This window comes from Trichechus manatus, unplaced genomic scaffold (genome assembly GCF_000243295.1).
Source record: "Trichechus manatus latirostris isolate Lorelei unplaced genomic scaffold, TriManLat1.0 scaffold00059, whole genome shotgun sequence".
Classification (NCBI taxonomy): Eukaryota; Metazoa; Chordata; class Mammalia; order Sirenia; family Trichechidae; genus Trichechus; species Trichechus manatus.
The window spans coordinates 942,610-955,483 of record NW_004443995.1 but is presented as its reverse complement, the minus strand read 5'-3'; the positions used below and the strand labels follow the sequence as shown (position 1 = coordinate 955,483).

At 39.9% G+C, this 12,874-nt stretch overlaps 1 protein-coding gene across 1 annotated transcript; it reads left to right on the top strand.

Moving 5' to 3' along the window:
• Positions 1-1,038: 1,038 nt before the first annotated feature.
• LRAT (lecithin retinol acyltransferase) lies at positions 1,039-12,275 on the top strand. Its single transcript, XM_004378804.2, has 2 exons — positions 1,039-1,579; positions 8,464-12,275. The coding sequence occupies exons 1-2, from the start codon at positions 1,043-1,045 to the stop codon at positions 8,614-8,616; spliced, it is 690 nt and encodes a 229-aa protein (XP_004378861.1). The 5' UTR covers positions 1,039-1,042; the 3' UTR covers positions 8,617-12,275.
• The last annotated feature ends 599 nt before the right edge of the window (positions 12,276-12,874 follow it).

Here is a 12,874-nt window from a genome sequence, read left to right as displayed (position 1 = left end):
TGAAGCCAGACAAACGACATTAATCTTGCTTTCCAGGCGGCCGTTGGGGGCTTCGCCGTTTTTCATGCTGACCGTTGGTGGCCGCGCGCCCAACGGCCACTGGTGCCTCAGAGCGCGGAGGAGCCTAGGGTTCCATCAAAGGCGCGCCGGACCCTGTCCGCAGGGCGCGATCCCTCCCGCGCGCCGGCAGAAGGAAAGCGGGATTCTTGGCATTTAAAGGGGAGGGGCATCCGTGGTGTGCGGAGCTCCGGCTCTAAGGAGCTTACGAGGGAATCCGCAGGCTCCCGAGAAGCGCACATTTCGCAAAGTAAATGCAAACATTTTAGTAAGGCAAGGTCTCGAGCTCCAAGTCAGAAATCTCGCCTTAGGGAACCTTTCCCCGAAAATGATACCAAAGTGCCGGGAGAGCTCCCCGTCCAGGCAGGTGCAGGACATTTTGCGCGCCCACACCTTTAGCCTCGACTCCCTTAGACTTATAAATCAGTCTTTAGTGCTTGGATCTGGAGTGCAAGCAGGAGCCAGCGGCAGGAAGGAGTCACCATGCAGAACCCGAGAGCGGGAGGCGGCCAGCCGCCTTCCAAAGAGTTCACAGTCCCGCACCCCGCGCTTCGCGGCGCTCGCCCCCTCGCCCAATCAGCGCGCTCTCCGTGTCTGTGACGGCATTCGGCTCCGCCTCCTTGACGGTGATAAAAGGCCGCAGCGAAGGCGGCGCCCAGAGCCTCGCGTGTGGCCCCTGCGCTTCCGCCTGGTATCCAGGTGCGCTCCTCCCCGGGCTTCTCGGAGCGCTGGTGCCACTGTCCACGCTGTCGGCCGCCGCCAGGTTCTCCTCCTCCTCCGTCCCCAGCGCGGCGCGGCTGAGCCAGTCACCAAACTTCTCCCTTCTTTCTCTCCCTCCCTCCTCGGCTGTCGCCGTCCCCCACGGCGCTGGGCCGCCAGCTGCTGGAGAGCGGCGGCTCAGCGCCCTGTCTGGCGAGCTCACCGTGCCGGACCTGGCCCGTGTCGGCGCGGCGGCGACCCCCTAAGAGTCCCTCTTCCTTGCAGGATGAAGAACCCAATGCTGGAGGTAGTGTCCCTTCTGCTGGAGAAGCTACTTCTCATCTCCAACCTCAAGCTCTTCAGTGTGGGCCCTCCCGTTGACAAAGCAAAGAGCAGTTTTTATGAGATTAACTCTTTTCTCCGCGGAGACGTGCTGGAGGTGCCCCGGGTCCACCTGACCCACTATGGTATCTACTTGGGTGACAACCGTGTCGCCCACGTGATGCCCGACATCCTGTTGGCACTGACCGACAACCAGGGGCTCACGCAGAAGGTGGTATCCAACAAGCGTCTCATTTTGGGCGTGATTAGTAAGGTGGCCAGCATCCGCGTGGACACGGTGGAGGACTTCGCCTACGGAGCCAACATCCTGGTCAACCACCTGGACAAGTCCCTCCAGAAGAAGGCGCTGGTCAACGAGGAGGTGGCGCGGAGAGCGGAGAAGCTGCTGGGCATGACCACCTACAGTATGCTGTGGAACAACTGCGAGCACTTCGTGACCTACTGCAGATACGGCACGCGGATCAGCCCCCAGGCCGACAAGGTACCGCACGTGACTCGCTGGGAAGATGGGCTGGCTGGGGACACCTCTCTCCCAACCCCTTCCCCCCAACCAGGGATCTTCTTCCTGACCACCTCCCCCATTACTTCCACACCATTCTTAAAGTTCTAGATTAAGTAACGAAAGGTCTGGTGCTAAGGGAGATCCAAAAATCAATAAATGGCAATGTGCCTTGCAGTATACCTGGAAGTGCAGCTGAAGGGTGTGGCAATGCAGTACCGCTCCCAGTGACTCCAGAGAGCTGCCCAGTTATTGCTGCGGAAGTCATCTGGGTGTCTACGCACAACGTAGTTCAAATGACAAAGGGAAGGTGATTAGGAGTCACAGGAATTCTGTCCTGTGTGCTTGCAACTTTTTCCAAAAATTACAATTGGGAGGAAGATGTCCAGCGTTTATATTTAATCCATAACACTATGTACAAATTGCTGTGCTTTTAGAATAAGGAAGCATGCGGTTTTCTCCCTCTGTAAACTACATGGAGTGAATTCTTTTTGCTTAATATAAACACTATCAAAATTCCCATTAAGATGTTACTGATTTTCCCAGGTATTCTGAATTCTTTTTGTGTTGGTTTTAATCCCCGTCTAGATTGTTGCTCATTGTTATATCCTTTACCCATTAGCTCCACAAGTGGTTAGATAGTTGCTGGGTTCCTTAGAGATCAAAACAATTGACTTTCAGGAAGAGCTATTAACTGTTGGAAGGTAAATTTTATGGGTACTTTGAAAAGACAGTATTAGAATTTAAGATCATTCAATTAGCCACAAATCCAAAGAAAATAGATATTTATTTCCTTTGAAATCACTTTTAAAAATAGTTAGCATTTTAATTGGAAGCTTTCTCAGCCTTCACTGCAGTTGTTAAGAAGTATCATTAGTGTTCATTCTTCATAATAGAAATCTGGGTAATCACATAATGAGCTTTTAGTGTTAGTCTCCATGTTTAGATTTTTTTTTCCAGCCAAAAGAATCTGAGTCCAAGTTACCAGTTTTTAATTGCTCCACATCTTGATTATTTTTTCACCCACATAAGAAAATTCATCTCTCTCATCTGTGGCGGAGCATGGAGGTAGTATGCTTTTTACACACCAGTATATGAAACTCCTTATAGGTTTTACAGAGCCACAACAGACTCAATCTAGGAAGAGTCTGGCATCTTTTCCAAGTAAAATAAAAATACAGTTAGAGCACTGTGCAATGATTGGGGCCTGTTTAAAAATGGACTTCACCACATTCACAAACACTGACTCCAGAAGTGTACAAAAGGAAACAGGTCAGATTTACTTAGGAACCAAGCAAATCATGGCTCTAAGGAAAAATAGTCTTTCTATCCGGTACTTAGGAGTTGCCCTTTTATGGAACACATACAGCACTGTATTATATATTTGTACAGAAAAACAGTTACAAGTACTTTTTTAAATGTAATAAAATATTTCATCTGCATAAATAACCAATTGGCATAGCTTTTCATCTTTGAAACTTGGTCAGGTTTTGCAAAAGTAGAGAAGTGTTTTCATTGCAGTTGCTGCATAGCACCTCCTGTGAAACTAAGGTTTTTGTCTTCACTTTGAATGGACTAACAAACGATTTGGTCACAGAGTAGATTTCCCAGGTGGGGGTGGAGAACCCCATCCCAATTTTTCCAATTCTAAGAACAATTTTTTGAGCATGGCTGAGAAAAGTAGGTCATTAATACTGAAGGAGTTCTGGTTTATACTCTTCAGAAACATAAGCAATTATTTGATTCAGGGTCTAATTGTTGAATTCGCCATCCATACAAGTATTACCTACTTAACATAAGCATTACAAAGTTGTCTCTTAAGCTTACATTTGAGTTTGTAAAAACTCAAAAATAATTTCCCTCAGGAAACCACTACAATTAATTTGAAAATGAACCAGAAATTTTACCTTTTACTTCTTTGTGTTAATTCTCTTTTTTACAAGTTTACAAACTATAAAATTGATTTTTATATTGCCGCTGACAATCTGTCATTATTTTGTGAACTATAAATCCTTTTAAATAGTAACTATTACAAATCCTTATGGTCTTTCTACTATATATTTTTTACCTTGCTAATTTTGCTTTTCATTGCCAAAAATGAATGCAAATAGCCCCTTGTTCTATCAGGATTCATTGCTCTCTAAAGTGCTTCTACAGGCAGCTTAGCACCTCCTAGACATGCAAAACATCCCCCCTACTGTTGAGCACCACCAGAAATGCCTCCTGGAATGACGGCCTAGTGAACAAGAACAGGACATTTGAAAAAAGGTTCCTCTTGAGAAAATCTGCTCTTGGGGGAAGAAAGTCCACAATGACTATTTGCTTTAATTAAAAATTATTGGGAAGAATAGAAAACAAGCGTAACTGTATCAAGTCAGCTTACTCATTTACCAAAATGTATATCTCCCATTGTTTGCCAGGCTCTTTCCTCACTGTCCTGAAAACTTCATTCAGTTTGATACTCACCACTTACTTCCTTGTTTAGTGAGAAAAGGCAAATCATTTTATATTTGATATATCAGTAGGCCAACATCTGGAGAACTAACAGGATGGTTCACATTTGTTTATGTATTTAACCTTACTGTCAAGATAGTGAGCCTTGGTGGTGCACTGGTTAACCATTCGGCTGCTAACAGAAAGGTCAGCAGTTCAAACTCACCAGCACTCCGTGGGAGAAAGATGCCAGTCTGCTTCTGTAAAGATTATAGCCTTAGAAACCAGTGGGGCAGTTCTACTCTGTCCTATAGGGTTGCTGTGAGTTGGAGTCGACTTGGCGGCAATGGGCTTTTTTTGGGGTGGGTCAAAATAGTGTGTTAAAATATATTGGACTCATTCATTCTATCTATTAAGAATTTTAAAACCCAAATATACAAAGCCACAGCCAACATCATTCCCAATGGAGAGAAACTGAAAGCATTCCCCTTGAGAAAGGGAACAAGACAAGGATGCCTTTTATCACCACTCCCATTTAACATTGTCCTGGAAGTCCTAGCTAGAGCAATAAGACAAGAAAAAGAAATAAAGGGCATCTAAATTGGAAAGGAAAAGTAAAACCATCCCTATTTGCAGATGATACAATATTTTACATAGAGAGCTGCGAAGATTCCATAGGAAAATTACTGGAACTAATAGATTCAGTAGAGTAGCAGGATACAAGATCAGCATACAAAAATCAGTTAGATTCCAATACACCAACAAAGAGAACTTCGAAGAGGAAATCACCAAATCAATACCATTTATAATAGCCCCTAAAAAGATAAAATACTTAGGAATCAATCTAACCAGGGACATAAAAGAAAACCACAAAACATTATTGCAAGAAACCAAAGAGACCTACATAAATGTAAAAACATAACATGCTCATGGATAGGAAGACTCAAAATTGTGAAAATGTCAATCCTACCCAAAGCAATCTACAAATATAATGCAATCGTGATCCAAATACCAACAGCATTCCTTAACAAGACAGGAAAACTAATCACCAACTTTTATGGAGAGGAAAGAGGCCCTGGGTAAGCAAAGCATTATTAAAGACAAAGAACAAAGTAGGAGGCCTCACACTGCCTGATCTCAGAGCCTACTATATGCCAAGGTAGTCAGAACAGCCTGGTACTGGTACAACAACAGACACATAGACCAATGGAACAGAATCTAGAACCCAGACGTAAATCTATCCACCTGTGGTCACCTGATCTTTGACAAAGGACCAAAGTCCATTAAATGGGGAAAAGACAGTCTTTTTAACAAATAGTGCTGGCAAAACTGGATGTCCATCTGTAAAAAAATGAAACAGGACCCATACCTCATGCCACACACAAATACCAACTCTAAATGGATCAAATACCTAAATATAAAACCTAAAACAATAAAAATCATGGAAGAAAAAATAGTGACAACACTAGGGACCCAATACATGGCATAAAGAGAATACAGACCATAACTAACATTGCACAAACACCAGAAGATAAACTAGATAACTGGGAGCGCCTAAAAATAAAACACTTATGCTTATCAAAGACTTCACCAACAGAGTAAAAAGAAAATCTAAACCAAAAAAACCCCAAAACTGTTGCTGTTGAGTCAATTCCGTCTAATAGCAACCCTATAGGTCAGCGTAGAACTGCCTCATAGGGTTTCCAAGGAGCAACTGGTAGACTTGAACTGCTGACCTTTTGGTTAGCAGCCGTAGCTCTTAACCACTGCACCAAAAAGAAAAGCCACAGACTGGGAAAATAGTTTTGGCTACGTCATATCCAACAAGGGTTGGATCTCCAAAATCTGTAGAATACTTCAACACCTTAACAACAAAGAGACAAGTAACCCAATTAAAAAATGGGCAAAGAATGTGAACAGACACTTCACCAAAGAAGACATTCAGGTGGCTAACAGACACATGAGGAAATGCTTGCAATCTTTAGCCACTAGAGAAATGCAAATCAAAACTACAAGGAGATATCATCCCTCCCCAACATTACTGGCACTAATCAAAAGTGTTGGAGAGGTTGCGGGAAGATTGGAACTCTTATGCACTGCTGCTGTGAATGTAAAATGGTACAACCCTATGGATAACGATATAACTCCTCCTTAAAAAACTAGAAGAAATACCATATGATCTAGCAATCCCACTCCTAGGTATATATCCTAGAGAAATAAGAGCCATCACACCTTTCAGGCAAAGATTAGACAGACCTATAAAACAAACAATAGCACATGTGAGGAACATGTTTCTTAGCTCCATTAAGTATAGGAGACCAAATGGGCAACACCCGCCAAAGCAAAGATGAGAAGGCAGGAAGGGACAGGAAAACTGAGGGGATGGACACGGAGAACCCAGGGTGGAAAGGGAAAAGGGGAGAGTGCTGACACATTGCGGGGATTGCAACCAATGTCACAAAACAATTTTTGTATAAAATTTTTGAATGAAAATCTAATCTCACAGTAAACTTTCACCTAAAACACAATAAAATAAAATAATTTTAAAACCTAGCTGTCCAGTGGAGCCCTGGTGGCATAGTGGTTAAAGAGCTCAACTGCTACCCAAAAAGTCGGCCGTTCAAATCTACCAACTGCTCCTTGGCCCTGTAGGGTCGCTATGAGTCGTATAAACCACTCTTTTAGACTAAAAGCGTATACAATGTTATGTCTAATAAAGGAATTCATAACAACTATGACTAGCAAAACTCATATAAAAATTAAATCATTAATTGCTGAATTCTGGTACTGACAGAGATGAGGTAGGGATAATTGTGGGTGGATATAGCAGTAATGATAATATTGTAATACTTCATATTTATACAGCATGTAGAAGAATATAGGGTTCTTTTGCATAAAATATCTCATTTGATTCTCAGAACAACCTTGGTGTTCCTACGGAAGAGGAGGAGAGGGTAATCTGGAGAGGTTAAGTGAATTGCTTGAGATCACACAGTGAATAAGAGATAGAGCCGGGACTCAAACATAGGCCATCAACTTCTGAGTAAAAGTATTTTTCTAAGAAAAAAATTACACATATTAGAAGAATGCATTCCAAAGGGGTTGTTGTTGTTAGGTGCCCTCGAATTGGTTCCGACTCGTAACGACCCTGTGTACAACAGAACAAAACACTGCCCAGTCTTGTGCCATCCTCACAATCTTTGCCAAGTTTGAGCCCATTGTTGCAGCCACTGTGTCAATCCATCTCCTTGAGGGTCTTCCTCTTTTTCGCTGACCCTCTGCTTTACCAAGCAAGATGTCCTTCTCCAGAGACTGATCCCTCCTGATAACATGTCCAAAGTATGTGAGACGAAGTCTTGCCATCCTCCCTTCTAAAGAGCTTCCTGGCTGTGTTTCTTTCAAGACAGATTTGTTTGTTCTTCTGGTAGTCCATGGTATACTCAATATTCTTCGTCAACACCATAATTCAAAAGCATTAATTCTCTTTAATCTTTGTTATTCATGGTCCAGCTTTCACATGCATATGAGGCTAATGAAAACACCATGGCTTGGGTCAGGCACACCTTAGTCCTCAAAGTGACATCTTTGCTTTTTAACACTTTACAGAGATCTTCTGCGGCAGATTTCTCCAATGCAATAATTGTTTGATTTCCTGATTGCTGCTTCCATGGGGGTTGATTGTGTATCCAAGTAAAATGAAATCCTTGACAACTTCAGTCTTTTCTCCATTTATCATCATGTTGCCTATTTGTCCAGTTGTGAGGATTTTTGTTTTCTTTATGTTGAGGTGTAATCCGTACCCTTAGGGATAGGGACCGTATTTAGTCTATCTTTATTTTCAGGGGCCAATTATGTGTCACATAGTTGATGATGAATTGTTTAATTTATTAAGGCTGTGAATGTGCTATAACAACAAAATTAGACTTTTTATGCTGTTAGATTTTGAGAAAGTTTTTGTTGAAATCAACAAATTTTAGAATGGTGAATTGGAGGAATCAAATTTGCTACTAAATTCTATTCCTTTTACTCATGATTAGAGACCTCTTTGCTCATCTAGTTTTAGAATCTGTCATTCCTATTGAGAAGCAGGTAAATACTGTTTTTAACCTTTAATCCTGAATAATTTCTACGTGGTTACATTATTCTCTATACTCTTCGGTAAAAGTTCTGTATTTACAAAGGCAGCTGCCCATGATGAGCCTGGTTGCCTGCGGTGTTATTTTAGCAATAAAAGAATTTATCAGAATGGCTACTGTGGCATGTGGAATCAAGAGACTGTATTACTAACATCTTTCTTTTATAAGTCATAGGGGACATTCTAGTTCTCCTGCTAGACAGAATATACCTGGGAAATCTGTGCTTTACTATTTGGTATATGTGATTCTTCTGAGGTTTAGCCACTTTCTCTAATATTCTTTAATTTTATTTTTCAGTTTTGTGAGAATGTGAAGATAATTATTCGTGATCAGAGAAGTGTTCTTGCTTCAGCAATCTTGGGATTGGCATCTATAGCCTGCCTGGGCCTAGCATCATATACTACCCTTCCTGCAATTTTCATTCCATTCTGTTTATGGATGGCAGGTTAACTTCACACCCCCGTGTCAATGTGTGTATTCTCTGTGTAAATATGTTTATAGAGTACAAATCACTATAAGCATTGTTGAGAAAAATGTGACCTGTAGTACTGTGTTCTGGATAAAAATGTGATTAAGAATCACGCAAAGTGCTTGCTGTGTGAGCCCAAGAAAAAAGACTTGCTGAATCTTCTCAGAGAGTTCAGTTTTAAAGCACCTCCCAAGCCTTGGAAATGTGACGGTTTGTGGTAGAATTCAGCAGTACAAGAAAGAAAACTAGCCCCTAAGATGATGGCCACAGGAGACCCTCTGTGTTATTTTCCTCTCTTGTAATCACTGTTAGGCTCTGTTTGAAGTTTGAAAGACTTATCAGATTAGGTCACTAACCTCATTGTAAATTTATCCTGTTTCATTGAAAAAGATTATATTAAACTCAAAGACTTAACCTTTATTCAGATGAAAATATGTTTGATGATTGACAACAACAAAAAAAAATCACAATCTTTTTATTATGTAATATACATATCCCCAATAAACCAAGAATATTTTATTTGCATTACTTTAAACTAATATTGGCAAAGTTAAGATTTAATGATGAAGTCATCAGCCAGAAATTATAGAAATCTTCTGTTTTCCTGCAGAAATAGCTACTATAGCACCACATTATTTTTTTCCCTTTTATGTGACACTGTGGTTCATTAAAATCACTATGGGAGATACACAGATACAGGATTAAAGTAATTTGGATATTTGGTGTGTGTGTGTGGCAAAATAATATGCAGATATCTACAGACACAGACTGATGAGAGTCAAGTTTGCTTTGATTGCTCTATTAAGATACTAGTACAGTTATTATAGAACATCTGTAGAAGTAAATGGCAAAGCAAGTTAAATCCATTTTTTATGCCTTTGAATCTTTGGTATAACTTGCATGTATGTCATTGGATGTTGTCTCTTTTAAAGCTTTTACTAATGTACTATGTAATTTTTTTAGATCCTCAGATTTGTTTCCTAGTCAGGTTTTTCATTCATTTCTAAGTAAGTATAGATTATTTCCCTAAAAGAAGGATACAACAGCAGTGTATAAAATCCAGAAAAGTAGGAATGAAGGAAATAACTATTTAAAATCATTTTTTTAATGTCTTAGTACACCCAGGTATGTAAATTGATTACACTGAAGAGTGTAATAGAGTGAGAGTTGAGATGTTACAGAGTTAAAACAAACATCTAAGTAATTTTGCAAAATTACCAAATTCTAAAACTTAAGCCAAAAGCTAGACTTGCATTTCAGGTATTAAAATTGCTTTATAAACTATCAAGAAGCACAAAACAGGATGACTGGGTGCTCAGTCAGTGATCCAATCCAAATAGATTTAAAAAGCAGATTTCGTATAATTGAGGTTTCATCACCACCAACTTACCCACAACAAATTCATTTAGAGTTTATTAATAATTTAACTTTCAATGGTTAATTATTTAGCTTATATAAATGTTTAGTTATTAAAATGTTTTAAGTACTTAAAAGATTAAATGGTAACACCATAGAATATAGGTGGTCTATGGGCTTATTCCAACCACTTAAAATAATCTTAAGTCTTTATACATAAAACCAACCACTATCAAGACTATTGTGTTAGTGGTTTTTCACTTATTGTATATTACCCTTGTAACAATTGTTTAAATAAATTGTTTTAAATATGGTGTCCTCATAAATAATTAACATCTTTTTTGCAGACAGTATTGCAGGCAGCAAAAACCACTGCCTCATGTTAAATCTGAGTTCAAAGATATTGATTAAATGCCAAGGATGTTCTTAAGGTTGGAATTAACATAACTGTCTTGACTTAACTTGATATGTTAAAGCAAGATTCAGTTCGTCATTCATTTACTGACTGTTCCTTACATGCTGGATCCTGCCCTGTCACCATTTCACTGTCTAGAATTAATATTATTTTTTAAACTACCTATTATAGAGTGTATACAGTGCTATGGGAATACAGGTGAAGAAGCAATTAAATCTGCCCAAGGGGCTAGGGAAATTGTATGAGGAGATCTTATCCACTGATGTGTTCCATCTCTTACGGGAAGAGGGAGCTGGAAGAAAGGATTTATTTATCAAATGTTCAGCAATGCTAGAGTTTGTTGAACTTCTTAGGGAAAAGAGGGATTTTGTTTTGTTGTACTCAATTTGATTAGTTGCTTAACAAGGTAAAAAGAGAAGCATACATTTCTGACTGTGGTTATGGAAGAAACCCTGAGCCACTAAGGTGTCTCAAAACTTGAGGCAGTTCACAAATCTCTCAAGGTCTCATCAGTTAAGATTCATCCTTATGATCTTGAAATGTATTTTTAAATTTCTATTATTCTAACTATAGTGATAATCAGATAGTATCTGATGGAGCTTTTTGTTGCTTTTTTTTTTTTTTTTGCTATCCTTAGACAGAGGTCAGATCAGGACTAGCTGGGGCTAAGATGAGTTAATTTAAGTGTCACGTATTAGGTAGATGTTGGGGATAAAAAGATGAATGAGACATGGACCCTTTCCTCAAAGCTCATGGCTATAATAGAAGACACATGGAAGGGGCAAGACTTCCTGCAATTCACGTCTGTATAGGGCTGTTTGAAAGCGCGAAGAAAGAAGGGGTTGGTTTTAAGTGGGTTACAAAAGGCCATAATTACAGAGACCATATAGTGAGACTCAAAAGATGAATATATGTTTTCCAGGGGGACAGATAACAGGCAGGACATTCTAGGCAGTGGGCACAGCATGAGCAAATGCATGAAAACTGCCCACAACATGCCTGGCGTTTAGGCGTAAGGTACTCTTTGTTGCCTGAAAGCATGAAACTGCATGAGGACATTCAGGAAAGTGCAAGTGGTTTCGAGGCTAGAGCAGAGGAAGAGTGGTGAGAGAAATGGATTGGAAAAAGAAAGCAATGGGTAGGTGGTGCAAGGGTTGTGTAGACCAAGAAGTTTGGACTTTATGAATAGGCAATGGAGATTTGCGGTTCAGGAAGGTAACTCCCAGAAGTATGGAGGAAGAATAGGAGCCTGGGGCAAGATGGGACAAGGGGACCTATCAGGGGACTAGCCATGCTCCTCAGGCCCTCAAATAAGGTGGACATCAAACACATGAAGAAAGTGTCAACAGACTTTAGCCAAATCCTTATATTTGACTCACAAATAATTCTTAGTGGTGGATGAGAGAAGTCATCCACCCTTGTTTCTTGACAGAAAGTTGAGTCCTGCAAAATAAATTAACTTGATGACTTGTGTGTATATCGGATATTTCTGATCTTTGCTCTGTTAGATATGTTTCATTCTAAGGACAAGAGAATAAGTATGGATTTATTATTTTAAAAAGTTTTTTTTTTCAGAATATGGATGTATTTCTTATTTTTCCATTTTCTATTTCATAATATTGCTGTCAAATATTAGAAATGTTTTCCAGCAATATCAAAGTTATTAAATGATAAAAGTCTTTTGATATAGATGAGAAGCATATAAGAAATGCTTACCTGTCTTTGTTTTATAATGTGATCTATTTAGAGAGCTTTATACAAACGCAGATCTGTCAGCTCCACTAATTTCATATTTGATATACGAGCAAGTCAAATAAAATCAATTTTGCATATTGTCTTCTTTTGTCTTTGAATTTGAAATACATAAAGCAGGCCACAGTTTCTTGAGCATGACAGCCTGAAGATTTTTGCCTTTCAAAGCTTCCTTTACTGAACATAGTTTTATATATTTGAAATTAAAACCTTATGCGAATCTGTCTTTAGACTCATATAATCTCTGTTGTCTACATCTTGAAGTCTACCTTGATTATGCCAAATCAGGGCTTGTGTAGTATCAAACAACAAATCCCTTCTCCATTCCACTAAACTGAACCATGGACACAAATGCCCTTATAACCAGGAGTGTTATGCCAGCCAAGGCAGCCTGCAGCTTTACTCTGGCCACTGGTGGGGTGGGTTGGGGATGAGGTGTGAGTGGGAGCGAGTCCCAGAGCCAGTGCTGTAATACATTCACAGCGTTACAGAGGACCACAGAGATTGCTTGGCCTGACCATTTAATACTAAACTGCATTTTACAGATATGGAAAATCAGGCACAAAAAGGCTAAGGTACTTTGTGATTACACAAAGAGTCTGTCATATGCAAAAATTAACTCAAAATGGATCAATGACCTCAATATCAGAGTTAAAGTCATAAAACTCTTTGAAGAAAAAAAAACCTATTGCCTTCGAGTCAATTCCAACAAATAG

What these genes read in the sequence shown, in the direction of transcription:
- LRAT (XM_004378804.2), top strand. Translation starts at nt 1,043, where the DNA reads ATGAAGAACCCAATGCTGGAGGTAGTGTCCCTTCTGCTGGAGAAGCTA. An exon ending in TCAGCCCCCAGGCCGACAAG is followed by an intron (nt 1,580 to 8,463) that starts GTACCGCACGTG and finishes TTTATTTTTCAG; the next exon opens with TTTTGTGAGAATGTGAAGAT.